We start from the raw sequence: 22,275 nt of genomic DNA, 5'->3' as shown, positions 1-22,275 counted from the left end.
TGTCATTTATCTTTATTTGGTAATACAAGTTATTTTTCTTTGTGTTAAGTTTAGTCACAACATTTCTCCATTGACAATATGTCAACCAATCAGCATAACTTGTTTGCCACCTCTTTTACATAATTTCTTTAAACCATAAAATGTTTAAATCCTCACCCCCTCATTCCCTCCCCCTCCACCCCTAACGTCATCCTCACCCCTTCATTCCTTATCCCCCCAAACCCATTCCTCCCTCTCCCCCAAACCCATTCCTCCCTCCCCCCCAACCCATTCCTTCTCTTCCCCAAACACAGTCCTCCCTCTCCCCCCAAGCCCAGTCCTCCCTCTCCCCCCAAACCCATCCCCCCAACCCATTCCTTCTCTCCCCCCAAACCCAGTCCTCCCTCTCCCCCCAAACCCATTCCTTCTCTCCCCCCAAATCCAGTCCTCCCTCTCCCCCCAAGCCCAGTCCTCCCTCTCCCCCCAAACCCATCCCCCCCAACCCATTCCTTCTCTCCCCCCAAACACAGTTCTCCCTCTCCCCCCAAGCCCAGTCCTCCCTCTCCCCCCGAGACCAGTCCTCCCTCTCCCCCCAAACCCATCCCCCCCAACCCAAACCCAGTCCCCCCTCTCCCCCAAACCATTCCTCCCTGTCCCCCCAAACCCATTCCTCCCTCTCCCCCCCAACCCATTCCTCCCTCTCCCCCCAACCCATTCCTCCCTCTCCCCCCCCAACCCATTCCTCCCTCTCCCCCCTAACCCATTCCTCCCTCTCCCCCCAAACCCATTCCTCCCTCTCCCATTCCTCCCTCTCCCCCCCAACTCATTCCTCCCTCTCCCCCCCCAACCCATTCCTCCCTCTCCCCCCAAACCCAGTCCTCCCTCCCCCCCAAACCCAGTCCTCCCTCTCCCCCAAACCCAGTCCTCCCTCTCCCCCCAAACCCAGTCCTCCCTCTCCCCCCAAACCCAGTCCTCCCTCTCCCCCCAAACCCAGTCCTCCCTCTCCCCCCAAACCCAGTCCTCCCTCATTGTATCCCCCCCTTACACCCAGCCTAACCCCTTAAATCACACTCACCCTTTAAATTCACCCCTTTCCATAACCCACATACCCTCACCCCTCCCTAGTGCAGGGTCCTCCTTGGGGGGTGGCTAAGAGACCCAGAGACGATCTTGCTTATCATGAGCCCGCCCCCCTCAGCATGACGGACAGCATATGCATGGCATAATAGGAGATGAGACAGGGTGTCAGGGCCTGGGGCTGATGAAGTGGACTATATGAAGCTCTGCTACTGGGTAGACATGCATCTTTCCTTTACATAGGTAAACACACACGCACACACCTGGGACCTACCTGAGATGGCTACCTTTCCTTTACAGGGTAGTCTGTCGTCCGTGGGCCCTGCATCCGATGACCTAGTAGAGACAGAAAGAAGAAGATGACAATGGAAATTCAAATTGTAAACCCTGCTCAATTGCACACTTAGAACACATTAAACCCTTCACCCTATGGGTATAGCTCCATTTATGCGCCTCTATGTTCCTACCCCGCCCCCTTGCCCTGCCCGTTTACCCTCTGACCTTAGTGCGACCCTCTGCATGACCTGGGCCTCCTTCATCCTCTGCAGCTCTGACATGTAGGCCATGATGCGGATGTTGCAGGTGAGCAGGCTCTTGGAGGCCTCTAGGGCCTGGTCTCTCTGGGAGCAGGCAGCCAGCAGCTTACAGGCTCCATCACGCATCCGGATCTCATGGTCTATCTTCTTCTGGATGTTACTGTCCTGCAGGCAGAGAGAGAGGGAGGGAGAGATGGGTTAGGACATTTTACTGACTGGAACAGGGTTGGTCTTTGAGTGTGGAGTGAGACTGTAACAAGAGGGTAAATGTGACAGTTCAATTTAAATGTGACACTGACTGTGAAGAAGAGCGTTTGTGTTTATGGGAGAGAGAGGGCAAACGTGTGTGTGTGTGTGTGTGTGTGTGTGTCTCTCTCTCGTGGGCCCATTAGTGGGGTGTATCCCTGAAAGCGTTCTGGTGTCTCTGTGCGGTGAGGCGTGGGTCGGTCGGGGCACAGAGTAGTCAGGAAGAAGTTGTAAATATGCCCTTACGCCCTTCTGCCTCCCCTCCGGCACGCAGACACCAAGATGCTTAATCATTTAACATACACACCTGTCTATATAAGATCCCACAGTTGACAGTGCATGTCGGAGCAAAAACCAAGCCATGAGTTCGAAGGAATTGTCTGTGATATGATTGTGTCGAGGCACAGATCTGGGGAACGGTACCAAAACATTTCTGCAGCATTGATGGTCCCCAAGAACACAGTGGCCTCCATCGTTCTTAAATGGAAGAAGTTTGGAAACACCAAGACTCTTCCTAGAGCTGGCCGTCCAGCCAAACTGAGCAATCGGGGGAGAAGGGCCTTGGTCAGGGAGGTGAGCAAGAACCCAATGATCACTCTGACAGAGCTCCTGAGTTCCTCTGTGGAGATGGGAGAACCTTCCAGAAGGACAACCATCTTTGCAGGACTCCACCAATAAGGCCTTTGTGGTAGAGTGGCCAGACAGAAGCCACTCCTCAGTAAAAGGCACATGAAAGGCACCAGTGAAACAAGATTCTCTGGTCTGATGAAAGCAAGATTGAACTCTTTGGCCTGAATGCCAAACGTCATGTCTGGAGGAAACCTGGTACCATCCCTACGGTGAAGCATGGTGGTGGCAGCATCATGCTGTGGGGTTGTTTTTCAGTGGCAGGGACTGGGAGACTAGTCAAGATCAAGGAAAAGATGAAAGGCGTAAAGTACAGAGAGATCCTTGATGAAAAGTGCTCTGGAGCAGGTTAGGAACTCAGACTGGGGCGAAGGTTCAACTTCCAACAAGACAACGACCCTAAGCACACAGCCAAGACAACGCAGGAGTGGCATCAGGACAAGTCTCTGAATGTCCTTGAATGGCCGAGCCAGAGCCCGGACTTGAACTCGATCGAACATCTCTGGAAAAACCTGAAAATAGCTGTGCAGCTATGACAGAGCTTGAGAAGAATGGGAGAAACTCGCCAAATACAGGTGTGCAAAGCTTGTAGCATCATACCCAAGAAGGGTTGACGTTGTAATCGCTGCCAAAAGTGCTTCAACAAAGTACTGATAAAAGGGTCTAAATACTTATGTAAATGTGATTTAAGTTTATTTTTATTTTTATGAATTAGCAAAAATCAACGGCAGGAGAGGGAGGGAGGGAGCGAGGGGTAGGGCCAGGAGAGAGAGAGAGGGAGCGAGTAAGGGGCAGGGCCAGGAGAGGGAGGGAGTGAGGGGCAGGGGTAGGCGAGGGAGGGAGCGAGGGAGGGAGGGGCAGAGCCAGAAGAGGGAGGGAGCGAAGGAGGGGCAGGGCCAGGAGAGGGAGAGGCAGGGCCAGGAGAGGGAGAGGCAGGGCCAGGAGAGGGAGGGCCAGGAGAGGCAGGGAGGGAGGGAGTGAGGGAGGGGCAGGGCCAGGAGAGGGAGGGAGGGGCAGGGCCAGGAGAGGGAGGGAGTGGGAGGGTGAGAGGGAGGGAGCGAGGGAGGGAGGGGCAGGGCCAGGAGAGGGAGGGAGGGGCAGAACCAAGAGAGGCCACAGGTAGCTGTGGTATATGATCATGAGGGGCGAGAGGAACGCACATCAGCAGACTGTCATTAACACACAACACATGGGCTCTCTCTCTCCTTCACATACACACGCAAGCTTGTCACACGTAAACATACACTTGCAAGCATACACACCTTAGTTCCAAGGCATGCACAAAGTAACAGCCTCAGACTTATTGTTAGTCTATCCATCCCTCATACACACAAACACAGAGACATAGCCTATGCTAACACATACACACAAACACAGAGACATAGCCTATGCTAACACATACACACAAACACAGAGACATGGCCTATGCTAACACATACACACAAACACAGAGACATGGCCTATGCTAACACATACACACAAACACAGAGACATAGCCTATGCGAACACATACACACAGAGACATAGCCTATGCTAACACACAAACACAGAGACATAGCCTATGCGAACACATACACACAAACACAGAGACATAGCCTATGCTAACACATACACACAAACACAGAGACATAGCCTATGCTAACACATACACACAAACACAGAGACATAGCCTATGCTAACACATACACACAAACACAGAGACATGGCCTATGCTAACACATACACACAAACACAGAGACATGGCCTATGCTAACACATACACACAAACACAGAGCCATAGCCTATGCGAACACATACACACAGAGACATAGCCTATGCTAACACACAAACACAGAGACATAGCCTATGCGAACACATACACACAGAGACATAGCCTATGCTAACACACAAACACAGAGACATAGCCTATGCTAACACATACACACAAACACAGAGACATAGCCTATGCTAACACATACACACAAACACAGAGACATAGCCTATGCTAACACATACACACAAACACAGAGACATAGCCTATGCTAACACATACACAAATTCCACCAGATGCAAATATACAAAAAAATTATAATAATCACCCAAAACCAATGTCTTGTTCAAGTAGGACAATGGTTCTCAACCTTTTTCGGTTACTGTACCACCAACAAAATGTTGCTCTACCTGGAGTACGCCTAAAGTACACTTTCATGTGCATTTTACCAGTTAGATTTTGGTCTCATGATTCTTCAAGTACTCCCTATGGATGGGCCAAGTAGCCCCTATGGATGGGCCAAGTACCCCAGGTGTCCTAGTACCCCTGGACACTCGTAGTTTGGTTCTGGCACCATGGGTTAGGAGGCAAGGCAGTAACGGGGGGGGGGGGGGGGGGTTGTGAAGTTTGTGGAAATGTGGAAATGTGAAATGACTGTAAGCGAATATAACAGATCTGGTAAAAGATAATACAAAGAAAAAAACATTTGTTTTTTTGTATTTTTTTGTACCATCATCATTGAAATGCAAGAGGAAGGCCATAATGTATTGTTCCAGCCCAGACGCAATTTAGATTTTGGCCACTAGATGGCAGCAGTGTATGTGCAAAGTTTTAGACAGATCCAATTAACCATTGCATTTTTGTTCAACATTTTCTATCAAGAATTCCCAAATGTGCCTAATTGGTTAATTAATAACCTTTCAAGTTCATAACTGTGCACTCCTTCAGCCTGATCACAAAAAATAGACGGCTGTTTGATAAGGTCCTGAGAACATCGATATATGCCATCCTCTGCAGAAACAATAAAAATGATTTCCCAGCACTGAACGCCAACTCCTGATGGTTGATAGTTGGTGGAAACAGCGCGTTGTTTTTAATTATAACCACTTGGAATGAATACCTCAACTTAACCCGTTGAGTTGTTTCTGTTTTAACCCTGTAACCACGCGGAATTAACCCTGTAACCACGCGGAATTAACCCTGTAACCACGCGGAATTAACCCTGTAACCACGCGGAATTAACCCTGTAACCACGCGGAACTAATGCCTAAAAAATGCCTCGTTGGGGTATTTGCGTACCTCCATTAACGATAGCAACGCAGAGGCAAAGCAGTTCAACCACGGTCCGGTTCAAGGCACAGACTTCTCCCTCCGGTCTGAGTGTGTTTCTCAGTCTACAGCCAGAGTGCTGAAGTCACCATTAGCAGTGGTCTAATGGTGGAAGAACCAGAGGCTTTGTCCCAATACATATAGCACTGAACAGAACCTGCAAATGTAATCAACTATCCACAAACAACCCACAAGGCACACACTGGTTGAATCAACTTTGTTCTCACGTCATTTCAAATCAAATCACATTTTATTGGTCACATACACATGGTAAGCAGATGTTATTGCGAGTGTAGTGAAATGCTTATGCTTCTAGATCCGACAGTGCAGCAGTATCTAACAGGTAATATCTAACAATTCCACAACAAAACCTAATACACACAATCTAGTAAAGGAATGGGGTAATAATATATAAGAATAAAATATAAGGATGAGCAGTGACAGAGCGGCTAAGATAGATAGATAGTATAAAATAGATACTGTAGTATACAGTATATACATATGAGAGGAGTAATGTGAGATATGTAAACATTCTTCAAGTGGCATTACTAAAGTGACTAGTGTTCCATTTATTAAAGTGGCCAATGATATCAAGTCTGTAGGTAGGCAGCCGCCTCTCTGTGCTAGTGGTGGCTGTTTAACAATCTGATGGCCTTGAGATAGAAGCTGTTTTTCAGTCTCTAGGTCCCTGCTTGATGCACCTGTACTGACCTCGCCTTCTGGATGATAGCGGGGTGAACAGGCTCAGGTGGATATTGTCCTTGATGATATTTTTGGCCTTCCTGTGACATCGGGTGTTGTAGGTGTCCTGGAGGGCAGGTAGTTTTCCCCCGGTGATGCGTTGTGCAGACCACACCACTCTCTGGAGAGTCCTGTGGTTGTGGGCGGTGCAGTTGCCGTACCAGGCGGTGATACAGCCCGACAGGATGCTCTCAATTGTGCACCTGTAACAGTTAGTGAGGGTTTTTGGTGACAAGCCACGTTTTTTCAGCCTCCTGAGGTTGAAGAGGCGCTGTTGTGCCTTCTTCACCCCACTGTCTGTGTGGGTGGACCATTTCAGTTTGTCCGTGATGTGTACGCCCAGGAACTTAAAACTTTCCACCTTCTCCACTGCTGTCCCGTCGATGTGGATAGGGGGGTGCTCCCTCTGCTGTTTCCTGAAGTCCACGATCATCTCTTTTGTTTTGTTGACATTGAGTGAGAGGTTATTTTCCTGACACCACACTCCGAGGGCCCTCACCTCCTCCCTGTAGGCTGTCTCATCGTTGTTGGTAATCAAGCCTACCACTGTAGTGTCGTCTGCAAACTTGATGATTGAGTTGGAGGCGTGCAAGGCCACGCAGTCATGGGTGAACAGGGAGTACAGGAGAGGGCTGAGAACGCACCCTTGTGGGGCCCCAGTGTTGAGGATCAGCGGAGTGGAGATGTTGTTTCCTACTCTCACCACCTGGGAGCGGCCCGTCAACGAAATTACGTTGAACCAACATGGAATAGACGTTTAATTGACGTCTGTGCCCAGTGGGAATGGACTGCTTTAGGCATACGTGCGACTGTGTGTGTGTGTGTATATGTGTTTGTCGGGGGAGTATCAAATCAAATCAACGACATAGCGCGTGACTGCTGCCAGCTGTTCTCACACAAAGGCACTGAGTGTTCCAGTGCAGCTGGGCCCCAGCTCAGAGGGGAGCGGTGTGTGTGGACAGAAAAAGAGGATGTGATTATATGTGTGTGTGTGTGTGCATGTGTGTTATCTGGAGCAGAGATACAGCCTAGGAATTCTACATAGCAAACTTTCCATGGGTCCAGCTCTATGAAAGAATACACTACTAGCTGGGGGTCGGTGGGATTCATGATTTCAGCTCTATGAAAGAGTACACTACTAGCTGGGGGTCGGTGGGATTCATGGGTCCAGCTCTATGAAAGAGTACACTACTAGCTGGGGGTCGGTGGGATTCATGGGTCCAGCTCTATGAAAGAGTACACTACTAGCTGGGGGTCGGTGGGATTCATGATTTCAGCTCTATGAAAGAGTACACTACTAGCTGGGGGTCGGTGGGATTTATGATTTCAGCTCTATGAAAGAGTACACTACTAGCTGGGGGTCGGTGGGATTTATGATTTCAGCTATATGAAAGAGTACACTACTAGCTGGGGGTCGGTGGGATTCATGGGTGCAGCTCTATGAAAGAGTACACTACTAGCTGGGGGTCGGTGGGATTCATGGGTCCAGCTCTATGAAAGAGTACACTACTAGCTGGGGGTCGATGGGATTCATGGTGGCATGGGTGCATGCGTGTGTGAGAGTAGGAATGTTTTAGCGTGATGTTTCAAATGCCTTTATCGCGTTCAGTATCGCAATAATTAAGGTGAGTATTTTTTTCCAGTTTTTATGAGCGTTCTGTTGTTTTGGTCTCGTCTCCTTCACTTCTTCTGTGCACTGTGCACCTTCCCACTCGCACAGACACCAAGCCCCTTTCCCTGCCATTCACAACAACAAAGAGACCACTTCTTCCTCTCTGACAACAAGCAGTTTCAACTCGCTATTTGAATCGGAGGTTTGGTCCGACATAAAATCGGCCATATGGAAACCGACACACATTATTTCACTGTAATAGAGGAGAACTTAACATTTGTAACGATACCCTTTTTATGTATCAACTCCCAAAATGTTGAACAGATCTTTGGCTTGACTTTAAAAATAAACATGATCTGGCTACTCACGAGACCTGTGTTAATTTTCTATAATGCCTGCAACCAGAAGTTGGTGATTATTAGTCCATGTGCATTGTCCAGAATTCTGGTTAAATTTGTAACAAAAAGGTAATTTTTATAGACAGACTTGAAAGCCTGATCAGTGATTACTACAAATAAGCAGGTTAAACCATTTTGATAAAATAATGCCATTATTAGTGGGTCTGATGGATGTGGAAGGTTTATATTTAGCCTAGATATCATTTTACAAGCCCTGAATTCATTAGATTATTGCTGACTGTTTGAAATGCAGTGTATTGACCTTTAATTATACAACAAAGCTTATTTAGAGAAAAAGGTTAAAAAAAATAAAATCTAGATATATATCATGAATCGCCCACTAGTAAAAAAAATAATAATAATAAAAAAATCTGATTTTAGGCCATATCACCCAGCCCTATGTGAATGTGTATTTGCATGTGTGTGAGGGTTTAGTTTGAGGAGACCAAGCCTGTCCAGGGTGAAAGGAAAGTGCCTAAGAGCTTCACAATAACAAGCTCATTCGTTAAGAGTAGAGACTGGCAGCCAAGCCCTGCTTACAGACTCACTAAGACCTTCTGGCACAGACTCACCCTCATGAACTGAGATTAACTTGGTTTGTTATCAATTACACAGGCCTAGTACCACTTGTACCTCATAAAGTGTCCTCAAGGCTCAGGTTTTAAGGTGTGACTAAAAGGCTAATCTGAGAAGATACTGAATTCTGAATTTACCAAATTAATTAATTGGCGTGCACATTCAGAGAGTTAAAACCTCCAGACCCTTTTTTTCCAATTTTCGCCTAAAATGACATTCCCAAATCTGAGCTCAAGACCTGAAGCAAGGATATGCATATTCTTGACATCATTTGAAAGGAAACACTTTGAAGTTTGTGGAAATGTGAAATGAATGTAGGAGAATATAACCTCATATCTGGTAAAAGATAATACAAAGAAAAAAACATTCATGTTTTTGTACCATCATCATAGAGAAAGGCCATAAGGTATTATTCCAGCCCAGGCGCAATTTAGATTTTGGCCACTAGATGGCAGTGTATGTGCAAAGTTTTAGACAGATCCAATTAACTATTGCATTTCTGTTCAAAATGTTGTATCAAGAATTCCCAAATGTGCCTAATTGGTTAATTAATAACTTTAAGTTCACAACTGTGCACTCTTGCACAAACAATAGCATGGTATTCTTTCACTGTAATTAATAGCTACTGTAAATTGGACAGTGCAGTTAGATTAACAATAATTTAAGCTTTCTGCCAATATCAGATATGTCTATGTCCTGGAAAATGTTCTTGTTACTTACAACCTCATGCTAATCACAGCCTACGCTAGCTCAACCGTCCCGAGGGGGACCCACCAATCCTGTAGAGGTTTAACTCCAGATGCTTTTTGATTAGATTCCTGTTTGGCTATAAACCTGTGTCTCAGCTGGATCAGGCCTTGCATCAACATCACGTAGCTGGAGATAAGAGATACAGTAGGACAAGAAGTCAAGAAGATGAGAGTAATATGGAAAACGTTCAGTTCTTCATCAAAACCAGCATTGAGACACAGACTTGGCTAAGATGTTGGTGCCTTGGACTTTCTTCATATTATTGCTAGTGTGCAACAGAATACTAACGCTGGAGTCGGCAATCTGTGTGTGTGTGTGTGTGCATTTGTGCCTATGTGTGTGTGCGTCTGTGTGTGATCTCAGCACACAGCAGACCCACAGAGAATAAATTTACGAAACGGTGAGTACAGACCAAACCACACTAGGGCATAAATAAGCACATGTTCCCAGATCACTGTATATGAACTGCAGGTTACTACTCTGTAATGGTAACATACAGCTTTCACCTACCCCATTTTCCCAGATCACTGTAAATGAAGTGAAGGACCCAAGGAGAGGAAACCACTAGACTATTGAGATGCACCCACAGAAACCAAGCAGGATTCTTTGGGAGAACTAGCTGCTACCTCACTAATCAGTGAGTGAAAGGTGTGAGGATGATTACAATTGAGATAAGCCTGAACTCACGTTGGCCAAATCTGATCCAATGAGAGTCTATACTCCACTTAGAGCTGGGCGGTATACCTTATTTTACGATATACCGGTATTGATGCACGGACCAGTTTGGATTTTTACTTTACCTTCTATAAACAGTATTTGAATGTTTGCTAAATGTGATACGCCGTGTGTAACATCCATTTTATAGCTTACTTCGCTCCTTGAGTCATCTCTCCCCGCTTTCCACACAGACCTAGCCCCGCCCCGTCACTCAAGGAGTGCATTTGTTGGTCCTCAACCACGAGACATGTTCAGCCTGCCTGGTCAATGCAGCACATGCAACAATGTTGATGCTGTTTCCACTCTGCTTCTTAATATAAATCCACTAGCGTTCTATAACTACACTATTAGTTTGTGTTTCTTACCTCAGCAAAACGGCTAGTTTGTCTTAGCAAGTTTGGCCTAAATCGTGCTAGCCGCTAATGATAAACGCTAGTTAGCTGGCTACTATTATATTCTACGTATAGAACTAGAATAATCATTCTATTTCCATGATTCCAACAGTTCACCTAAGTGTTTTTGCTCTAAATTGCAAGTCAAATTGCAATTGCAAGATTTGGTTAAAAATAAGGCCTGTTTGCCCATATCATGCAGCCCTATGTGGAAGTGTGGAAAATTGGTGCAGGAAATACAGAAATTGATGAAAATGCAGATTTTTGGGGGGAGTTGAAATTGAACAGTATAAAACAATCAGAATGGAGAAAGACCCATTAAAATGACTTAGAATGTATGTGTTGCCACCCTAGGGTCACGCATTAAGCAAATGTAGAACTTTTCTTATCCAAAAACAAAATACCATCAAATACCATCATACCGTCTTTTTAATTGATGGCTGGTAGGAGCGTTGGGCCAGTAACCGAAAGGTTGCTGGATCGAATCCCCGAGCTGACAAGCTAAAAATCTGTCGTTCTGCTCCTGAACAAGGCAGTTAACCCACTGTGCCCCGGTAGGCCGTCATTGTAAATAAGAAATGGTTCTTAACTGACTTGCCTAGTTAAATAAAGGTTATATTTAAATATGATATTTGGGCCATATCGCCCAGCCCTAACTCCACGACATTCCATCGTCTGCTAATCCAACAGAAATGGGAAAAACTCTAAATGAGAATGATTGGCAGAACTGACTGTCTGGGAGCTGCAAGAGGAAATTAATTACACACACAAAACCATTATGCACAGCAGGGCGCCTATACACACACAAGCATAATAGACAGTAGAAAAGGCCCAGTTCTTGGCAGTGTTTTATTGTAGGTTGGAACAAAGCCACTGACTACTACACATGTTCAGAGGGCTGGCTCATTAACTGATTAGCTGGCTTTTCCTGTAAGCTAATGGAAGAAAAAGAGAGGAACTGTTAAGAGAGGCCTAGGTAAGACCCTGATCAAAGTCTGCTATGATCTCTCTCAACGAGACCGCTTTGATTCTTCTCTTCACCCTGGAATTCAATTGAAGAAAGACGGACCGAGACGGAGCGAGAGAGAGACAGCGCGAGAGAGAGACAGAGCGAGAGAGAGACAGCGCGAGAGAGAGAGACAGCGCGAGAGAGAGACAGCTACGATACAGAGAGAGGAATCTGCTGTAGAAGAGAGGAGGGATGAGAGGGGGAGAGAGGGGGGGAGAGGGAGGGGGAGAGGACATGGTGTGCCAGAAAGAGATAGGCACCACAAGTGGGGTCTGTACAGTTACACACAAAGAACCACATTTAGACAGGCACACATACATACACCCCCCCACCCCACACACAGTCACACCCACACTGCTGGTGGCACTCTCTAATCCGGGGCTTTTCTCTGTGTCTGAAGCTGGATGAGGAAATCAGGGCTAAATCAGATGAGCCGGCCTAACTGGCCCTTAAACCCCCTCCCCCCTCTAACCCCCCCTAACCCTCCCACTCTAACCCTCCCCTAATATAGAATTCCAGCAGACATTGCTGGGGGACCTTGGACCCTGGGTGACTACACATAGACCACACATCCAAAACATGCATACCCAAACACACCAAACACACCCTGACTTAACGTCACTGCACTGCTGCTGCCTTATTTAGAAATGCCACTGCGGCACACACACACACACACACAGTCTAGACATAGAAGTAGATAGCAGGTAGAAGATTCTTGTGGTGATGTTGTGAGCAGGACCATTGTCATAACATTACATTTACATTTTTGTCATTTAGCAGACACTCTTATCCAGAACAGTAGTGAGTTCATACATTTTCATACTTTTTTCCCCCCGTACTGGTCCCCCGTGGGAATCAAACCCACAACCCTGGCATGCTCTACCAACTGAGCCTCACGGGACATTAAGGGGACAGTGTTCATCATCATATATGTGACTCGTTTCAGGAAACTAGGCATATGTCACGCGTCACTACTTCACAGTAGAGCCATTTGAACGTTAACCATTTTTTTGGACAGAAATGCCTTCTTGAACATGTTTACTTTCATGTGCCTTAATAACAAACTTGTATGCCACCTTTAAATACGAATACATTGTTTATATTACAAGCCTAGTTGGTTGAGCCACGGAAAAAGTCAAGAACCTTCCCGCTAGACATGATTGCCTGAGATAATGGATGGGCTGGCCTTCCCGAGAGATGAGTTCGGATTGGTCAGCCATGTAGCTCGCTTCTGTCTATAACATGAGCTGGTCAGTATGTGTAGGTAATCCTTTTTAATGTGGCTTAAAAAAAAAGAAGATATCACGTAGTATAAATGCAAAAGTGTTGCTCTCCACTTTCGGGGAGGAACGAGTTTTGAAATCAGTGCCATACCCAGTGGAATTGGAGAAAATTCTGGCATTTGATTGCAAATATGAAGATGGAGTCGAAAATAGAACACATAAGGCTGTTGTATAAAAGACCTGTCTTCGGATTACATTTTCAAACTAAGGGCAACCATGGCATCCGTGACAGAGAGGGAGAAGCGTTCATCCATGTATACGGGTAAGAGTCTAGCTAATTTAGCTATTTCTAAATTTGTCAGAATGTCATTTTCATTTCAAGTTAAAGCATACTGTTAGCTAGCTAGCTGGCTCACTAGCTAGCTGGCTCGCTAGCTAACATTACATGTATGATCTGTGTAGTAATGTTATTTGTATCTCAGCCATTTGCATTGCTAGTTATAGACTAATGTTAGCTAGCTAGCTAAAATTGAACCTGGTTGGTTAGATACCTGCAGATTCATGCAGGGTAGTAACGTTATTTGTTGGAAATATGGTTCATTGTTTAGCTAGCTACCTGTCAGAAGAAAAAAAAGACTCCACTATGCAAGTAACCATTCCACAACCCCTTCTGTATCCTGTCATGTGACAAATAAACTTGGACTTTATATGATATAGTATGTGTTGACCAGAAACGGTCATGTGAAGAACATGACCTATACCAAAGTCAAATTAGGATATAACGTTAGGCTAACAAGACAGTGTCCAAGTTCTAGAATTCTCTGGTAGAATGCACTGCTTTTATTTCATCACACTCATAATCGTAAGCTATGTTCTGTAATTGGTTCGGCATTAACTTGTAAATAATGATCTTGTGAGTTTATTTTCCTGTACAAATGAATACAAATGAGATAAAGTGAAGACAATGTCAGCTATATGATATGGTCATTATTTGAACTGGCTAGCCAGCTAACCTAACATTAGCTTGCTAGCTAGCTAGCTAGCCGTAGGACCAGCTACCCTAGAGCTTTATCTCTAACTCTACCACCCTCAACCTGCTGGGTCAAAACACTGATAAGACTGTACATTACATCGAGGACAATAGAAGTGTTGTATCACTTCTCTGCCATCACCCTGTCTTTTTCTAACCTTCGCTGCACTGTCTTCCTCGTCTCTCTCCTTCAGAATTTAAGTAACTTAGTGGATGCCTCTTAAGATTTTTAATTGAACCTTTATTTAACTAGGCAAGTCAGTTTTAAGAACAAATTCTTATTTACAATGACGGCCTACTGGGGCACAGTGTGTTAACTGCCTTGTTCAGGAGCAGAACGACAGATTTGTACCATGTCAGCTCGGGGATTCGATCCAGCAACCTTTCGGTTACTGGCCCAACGCTCTAACCACTAGGACACCTGCCACCTCATATTCATGTGTTAAGTAAAAGTTGCAAAAGTGCATAGTTGCAAGATGAGCTCCATTAAGAGAGTCTCTTTCTCTCTCCCCCCCTCTCTCCCTTCTCCCCCCCTCTCTCCTGCTCTCTCTCCCTTCTCTCCCCCCTCTCTTGCCATCTCATCCTTACCCAAATTAATATGAATAGGCCTACTTGCAGGAAAGCAAATACATTTATATGTGTCTGTTTGTCAGTGTGTTTACATCTGTCTGTACATGCATGCAAAATACATTGAGAGGGCGAATGAGACCCAAACAGACAGCCAAACAGAGGGAGCGAGAGAGGAAATTAGTTTGGGACATGCAAGTCGGTCTGTCCATCATCTTCTCTGTCCTCCAGACCAGCCAGTCACACACCAGGACTGCAGGGGTCCCACAGACAACACACCCACCCACACCACTCCAACATCTGCTACTATAAGGACATGTACACCAGCCTGCGGGAAATGGCCCCAAACCCCGGAGTGAGACAAGGCCCTGTTTCTCCAGGCTGGGGGAAACCCCGGAGTCAGACAAGGCCCTGTTTCTCCAGGCTGGGGGAAACCCCGGAGCCAGACAAGGCCCTGTTTCTCCATGCTGGGAGAAACCCCGGAGTCAGACGAGGCCCTGTTTCTCCGGGCTGGGGGAAACCCCGGAGCCAGACAAGACCCTGTTTCTCCATGCTGGGAGAAACCCCGGAGCCAGACAAGGCCCTGTTTCTCCGGGCTGGGGGAAACCCCGGAGCCAGACAAAACCCTGTTTCTCCATGCTGGGAGAAACCCCGGAGCCAGACAAGGCCCTGTTTCTCCATGCTGGGAGAAACCCCGGAGCCAGACAAGGCCCTGTTTCTCCATGCTGGGAGAAACCCCGGAGCCAGACAAGGCCCTGTTTCTCCATGCTGGGAGAAACCCCGGAGCCAGACAAGGCCCTGTTTCTCCATGCTGGGAGAAACCCCGGAGTCAGACAAGGCCCTGTTTCTCCAGGCTGGGGGAAACCTCAGAGCCAGACAAGGCCCTGTTTCTCCATGCTGGGAGAAACCCCGGAGCCAGACAAGGCCCTGTTTCTCCAGGCTGGGGGAAACCTCAGAGCCAGACAAGGCCCTGTTTCTCCACATTGTGAGGAGATTTGTGGTGAAGTGTTATTCTGAGAAGCACACTGTCTGACTAGCCAGACTGCAGACAAACATATATTTTATGGTCTGGAACAAATGTTAACGTTCATGTTGAAGTTGACTCCCGGCACAGCCAGAAGAGGACTGGCCACCCCTCATAGCCTGGTTTCTTCCTAGGTTTTGGCCTAGCCACCGTGCTTCTACACCTGCATTGCTTGCTGTTTGGGGTTTTAGGCTGGGTTTCTGTACAGCACTTCGAGATATTAGCTGATGTACGAAGGGCTATATAAAATAAACTTGATTTGATTTGACTTAGCTGCAGTTAGCCTCAGCGGTTAGCCTTAGCAATGGTCTTCAGGTGAAAATACCCCCCCCCCCCGCCTGTTGTTGACTGCTGACTCGGATGTCTAACAGAATCTGTTCGCCGTAGCTGATTCACATTCTACGCATTGGAGCAGGCTGCAAGGGTGGCTAGGAGGATCCCTCTGGGTCTTTCTCCTTCACACACACACATACCTCCTATATACACACACTGAGTAAAAGTGTCTCTCCATCTCATCTTACAGTGTGTGTGTGTGTGTGTATGAGAGTGAGAAGGCATGCACGTGTATCCAAGCTGAATCGTGTAAGAGGAGTCTGCGTAAGTCTGTGTGTCTGTTCTCACCACTAATCACAACAAAAACACAAGAGTAACTTCATTAACACACACAATCTAATAATGATCTGGCAGGAGAAAGAAAAGCAGTGTGACATAAGTGTGGACTGTGGTAAAACACACACACCTTTCAATCAGACATAGAGCAGTAACACTGATCATCGTGAACTGTTCTCCCACTAAACAGGTAGGCCATATGAGGGTCTGACAGACAGCCTATATAAATGAGTGACTGGTTCCTGTCTGCTGCGAGAGATGCCTGCCACACTGCATTACCTGTCTGGCTGCTGGAGTCTATCTACATACACATAAATCTATCCCCCTGCAGAGACATCCATCACTTTGACTGCCTAAAAATATACTGCTCTCCATCTCTCCTCCATCCCTCTTCCACATCTCCTCTCTCAACAGGCTCGTAGGAGGCACCCTGCAGCTCATCGGGACAAACCAACCAGAATGATTCGCCGCTTCTTAAAACAAGACAGGACAGAGAGAACTAAGGGAGATGAGTCATAGGAGTCAAGGTTGGGATGCATCTCAGAGAACAGTGCTATTTTGTGTGAGCTGCAACAGTGTGTGTGTGTGTGTGTGTGTGTGTGTGTGTGTGTGTGTGTGTGTGTGTGTGTGTGTGTGTGTGTGTGTGTATATATATGTGTGTGAGTAAAGGAGTAAAGGATGCATTTGATGTCTGAATGTGAGGTAAAAAGGGTACACTATTGACTGAGCATGTGGAATGTGTGTGGCTCGGTTCCAACACAGATGATCAATTACATTGACCCGATACTGTAGTGGCCGCTCTAACAACGAAAAGCAATGTCTTCAAAAATGGAAGGCACCCAGGAGGAGGCAAGATCAGGTGGGACCACTCTAGCCAATGAGAGGCCAGATAACGCATGTGAAGAAAAGGCACAAGGGGCCAACGTTAAAATTGTCTGTATCTTAAAAATTCATGAAAACAAATATTTAGCTTTTTTTGCTTAATTGAAGGTTAGGCATAAGGTTAGCAGTGTGGTTAAGGTTACAATTAAAATCACATTTTGAGAAGAGAAATGGCAGAAAGGCGAGGTTTATGATTTTGTGGCTGTGGTAACTAGTGATGACCAGACAACTCCTATATTTGTTTTTTCTTCACAAAGTTGCCAGGATGTCATGCGTCCTAACTATATCAGTACGCTCGTAAGAACCTAATCATTAATCAAATAAGCCACACGTAGCAAATAAGCCATACAAAAACTCCAGGCTTTATGAGCAAAAACTCAAATATGTCACCTGCTGGAAAAGATAGGGATCACTGAGCCCAAAATCTCTCACTTCTCCTCTTCCTCTCTGGTTCTCACTTTCTTCCTTCGACAATAACTTCAAGGACACACACAAACACAAAGAGAAACGGCCCCTACTAGCTCCAGTGCCGACTAGAGAATTGTGAGTCCTACAACATCATACCCGTGTCACGGTCCTTAACCCCCAGGACAGGAGTCCTACAACATCATACCTGTGTCACGGTCCCTAACCCCCAGGACAGGAGTCCTACAACATCATACCCGTGTCACGGTCCTTAACCCCCAGGACAGGAGTCCTACAACATCATACCCGTGTCACGGTCCTTAACCCCCAGGACAGGAGTCCTACAACATCATACCCGTGTCACGGTCCTTAACCCCCAGGACAGGAGTCCTACAACATCATACCCGTGTCACGGTCCTTAACCCCCAGGACAGGAGTCCTACAACATCATACCCGTGTCACAGTCTTTAACCCCCAGGACAGGAGTCCTACAACATCATACCCGTGTCACAGTCTTTAACCCCCAGGACAGGAGTACTACAACATCATACCTGTGTCACAGTCTTTAACCCCCAGGACAGGAGTCCTACAACATCATACCTGTGTCACAGTCTTTAACCCCCAGGACAGGAGTCCTACAACATCATACCCGTGTCACGGTCCTTAACCCCCAGGACAGGAGTCCTACAACATCATACCCGTGTCACGGTCCTTAACCCCCAGGACAGGAGTCCTACAACATCATACCCGTGTCACGGTCCTTAACCCCCAGGACAGGAGTCCTACAACATCATACCCGTGTCACGGTCCTTAACCCCCAGGACAGGAGTCCTACAACATCATACCCGTGTCACGGTCCTTAACCCCCAGGACAGGAGTCCTACAACATCATACCCGTGTCACGGTCCTTAACCCCCAGGACAGGAGTCCTACAACATCATACCCGTGTCACAGTCTTTAACCCCCAGGACAGGAGTCCTACAACATCATACCTGTGTCACGGTCCTTAACCCCCAGGACAGGAGTCCTACAACATCATACCTGTGTCACGGTCCTTAACCCCCAGGACAGGAGTCCTACAACATCATACCTGTGTCACGGTCCTTAACCCCCAGGACAGGAGTCCTACAACATCATACCTGTGTCACAGTCTTTAACCCCCAGGACAGGAGTCCTACAACATCATACCTGTGTCACGGTCCTTAACCCCCAGGACAGGAGCTATGATATTGCGCTGGCCTAGGTGGCCAGAGGCAGAGTCACAATGACAGCTTTGTGAAAGACAGAAGAAACATGTCCTGGCCTTTACAGCTGAAGCCGAGCAGAGAACGAGAGAACGAGAGAGAGAGAGAGAGAGAGAGAGAGAGAGAGAGAGAGAGAGAGAGAGAGAGAGAGAGAGAGGATGTTACTGCATTCTGCTCCTCTGCAGTGACTATATTGATTGTGGAAAGCAGAGGAATCACATGTAGACAGACTGTAGGCCTATCATTACACTAACGCAAAAAGAGATCTCTACTGAAACTAGCATGATGACCTTTTTAGATTTAATGATAAGAGTATGCCTGTCTCTGTGACTAGTAATGACAGGGAATGGAGATGTAGAGAGATTCCTAGAATTAAAATAAATAAAAGAGAGACTGGCTGTCGCAGCCTCTGTGTCACAACGCAAGTGACCTTTTCCATATTAGACTACAACGCATCCGTATAGGCAACAAACATGCACACAAGCGTGCACCCGCACACACACACACGACAGGAAGGAGTACTAGACAGTCCTCATAAGAGCGGTCACACACCATCAGGCTCAAACATCTGTCTGCTGCAGCAGCGCTTCAGTGATGCTGGCATGTGCCTGGAGCCCAGCACATAGAACAACACAAGTTGACATTGAGATTGTATATGATAAGACAGGTCCAAATACAGATGATCTTGTCCTTTATCAAAGTCAGTGTGGTACCAGAGAAATGGACAGAGATTCGGGCCACTGCTACAATACTCTGACAGAAGCTCTCCACATTCTGGAAATGTATTGATGACTGAAACGTCATTAAAAAGCACAGTGGCTGCATTGTCCCACTTCTCAGAAGTTGAAAGACAATGTCTCCTAATGTCCCACAGAACATCAGACTATCCCAAATCACACCCCATCTACCCTGTGACTCAACCAGATGAGAGCTATGCCACAGCCAAAGAATGTGTGTGTCTTTGACTAATGTCAATTTGTAGAGAATAATCTAGCATGCGTTCAATGTCACCACAGAGAACTGTTCGTTCATGGTCATGATGGCATACAGTATGTCATGCGCTCTCCTTGTCCCCACAGGGTTTCGCCATAAAAATGGCACGACTTTTAACAATGTACTTTCCCTGCTGTACAATGAGCTACTACAAGTGGACTTGTCACATGTATTTATGTCATGACAGACTGTTGTGATGATTTTATGGCAGAAGGACGCACAATTCCTATGTAGCCTAGATCAAATAGTCTCTAAATTAAAGCATGTCAACATTACCACTAGAAACACCTATGAAAAAATAAATTACCTATTTACTTAGATCAACGTAAAGCCAGCACACTTACCTGCTGATTGTTTGAGTTATTCATGCCGGCCATGATTGAAAGATGTACACTCTTCAAGTCTCCAAACCGGCAACACGCTTACGCAACAGCCTAACAGGTTACACGCAACGTCCCAAACAACCCGCACACCCAGAAAACAGATTCCTCAAGACATACATAAATCAATCAATTTACAGAATATCCAAGTATCTTCAGAAAGGTTGTATGTAGCCCACTGCAGTGTGTTGTGTGATCACTATAGTCCGTCCACCAAAACCGGATATCCCTGGCTCGCGCAGGACCAGTGGTGAATGTGGCATTCATCTGCCCAAGCTCATCTCTGCGCTGTCATCAGTAGGCTAGCCCCTCCGACTCGCTCTCCAGCACCGGGCGGGTATAGACTGGCCGCAGGGAGGACCATCGGGGGAGGTGGCTGAAGAGGCGGGTGTGCACACCCGAGAAAGCAGGCGGGAGCAAGGTTTTAGTATAAGGTTTCGCGTCTGTCAAATCCGTTGCTGACTGTGGCTATAGCTGCCCACTATGGAAAATGATATCCAAAATAAATACAATGCATGTGCGTCCTATTCCACAGTGGTTTTGAAATAGTGACAGATCCCATATGACTCAAATCGCCTGTGTTAAAGCAAAGGTACGTTGTTTTCTTACAGCGCATGAGTCCACAGCTAGGCTTACTGTGCCACGACAGTACTGTAACACAAATCCCTGCTAAATCCCTTCCTCCTCCCCCTCTTTTCTCTATCCTCGCCGAATTTCCATTGCTCAAGCAAATAACGTTTCAAGATTACATCATCGTTAGTTTACCGTGTGGAGACTGTGTGACAGTCGGTGCCTGTGAGGGTCTGAAACGGTCATTGCCTGGACTCTGTTTAAATAAAGGATAATCTGAGGTATGTTTGGAAAATATTAAATTGACTATCATCTGTGACAACATTTTGCCTCAATACTGTGCGCAATAAGCAAATATAAAATACCAAATAGTAAATGTTTTACATGCAGGGCTGGCTCTAGCCTTTTGGGGGCCCTAACCGAGATTTGGTTGGGGAGCCCCCCACCTTGCATACAATTTTTTAGTGGGCCATCTCTTGACGGTGGAGAGAAAAATGTAAATTTCAAAGTACATTTCTTGCAATTATATAAAATATACACTACCGTTCAAAAGTTTGGGGTCACTACCTGCAAAACACCAGTCTCAACGTCAACAGTGAAGAGGCGACTCCGGGTTGCTGGCCTTCTAGGCAGAGTTCCTCTGTCCAGTGTCTGTGTTCTTTTGCCCATCTTAATCTTTTCTTTTCATTGGTCAGTCTGAGATATGGATTTTATCTTTGCAACTCTGCCTAGAAGGCCAGCATCCTGAAGTCGCCTCTTCACTGTTGACTTTGAGACTGGTGTTTTGCGGGTACTATTTAATTAAGCTGCTAGTTGAAGACTTGTGAGGAGTCTGTTTCTCAAACTAGACACGCTAATGTACTTGTCCTCTTGCTCAGTTGTGCACTGGGGCCTCCCACTCCTCTGTGAAGGTAGTATTACACAGCGTTGTATGAGATCTTCAGTTTCTTGGCAATTTCTCGCATGAAATAGCCTTCATTTCCCAGAACAAGAATAGACTGCCGAGTTTCAGAAGAAAGTTATTTGTTTCTGGCCATTTTGAGCCTGTAATCGAACCCACAAATGCTGATGCTCCAGATACTCAGTCTAAAGAAGGCCAGTTGTATTGCTTCTTTAATCAGAACAACAGTTTTCAGCTGTGCTAACATAATTGCAAAAGTATTTTCTGTGATCAATTAGCCTTTTAAAATGATCAACTTGGATTAGCTAACACAACGTGCCATTGGAACACAGGAGTGATGGTTGCTGATAATGGGCCTCTGCACACCTGTGTAGATATTCCATTAAAAATCTGCCGTTTCCAGTTACAATAGTCATGTACAACATTAACAATGTCTACACTCTATTTCTGATCAATTTTATGTTATTTTACTGGACAGAAAATGTGCTTTTCTTTCAAAAACAAGGACATTTTTAAGTGACCGCAAACCTTTGAATGGTAGTGTATATATGACCATTTCATAAATGGTAAAATTGTGTGTGATATGATTTTGGAACCCCGCTCCCTCCGTCGCCCCAAGATGAATGGTTTTGACCACGATCCACTGCTTTGATTTGTGCAGCTAGAAATCATAAGTGTCTATCTTATAATGAAAAGAAAGAAAATTCC

General features: G+C 46.1%; 1 protein-coding gene across 7 annotated transcripts in view; it reads right to left on the bottom strand.

The window, feature by feature from the left end:
- The window catches only part of rtkna (rhotekin a), a 118,873-nt gene that overhangs the window by 21,268 nt on the left and 75,330 nt on the right, over positions 1-22,275 (bottom strand). For 6 of the 7 annotated variants that reach the window (XM_071404113.1, XM_071404114.1, XM_071404118.1 and 3 more), the window contains exons 2-3: positions 1,558-1,757; positions 1,331-1,392 (exon numbers count right to left, since the gene is read on the bottom strand). In XM_071404113.1, coding sequence (XP_071260214.1) covers positions 1,331-1,392; positions 1,558-1,757 — 262 coding nt within the window. Of the gene's footprint in view, positions 1-1,330; positions 1,393-1,557; positions 1,758-20,060; positions 20,816-22,275 lie in introns of those variants that run through there. The other variant, XM_071404117.1, reaches the window with a different exon arrangement.

This window comes from Salvelinus alpinus, chromosome 5 (genome assembly GCF_045679555.1).
Source record: "Salvelinus alpinus chromosome 5, SLU_Salpinus.1, whole genome shotgun sequence".
Lineage (NCBI taxonomy): Eukaryota > Metazoa > Chordata > Actinopteri > Salmoniformes > Salmonidae > Salvelinus > Salvelinus alpinus.
This window is presented reverse-complemented; position numbering and strand designations above follow the sequence as displayed.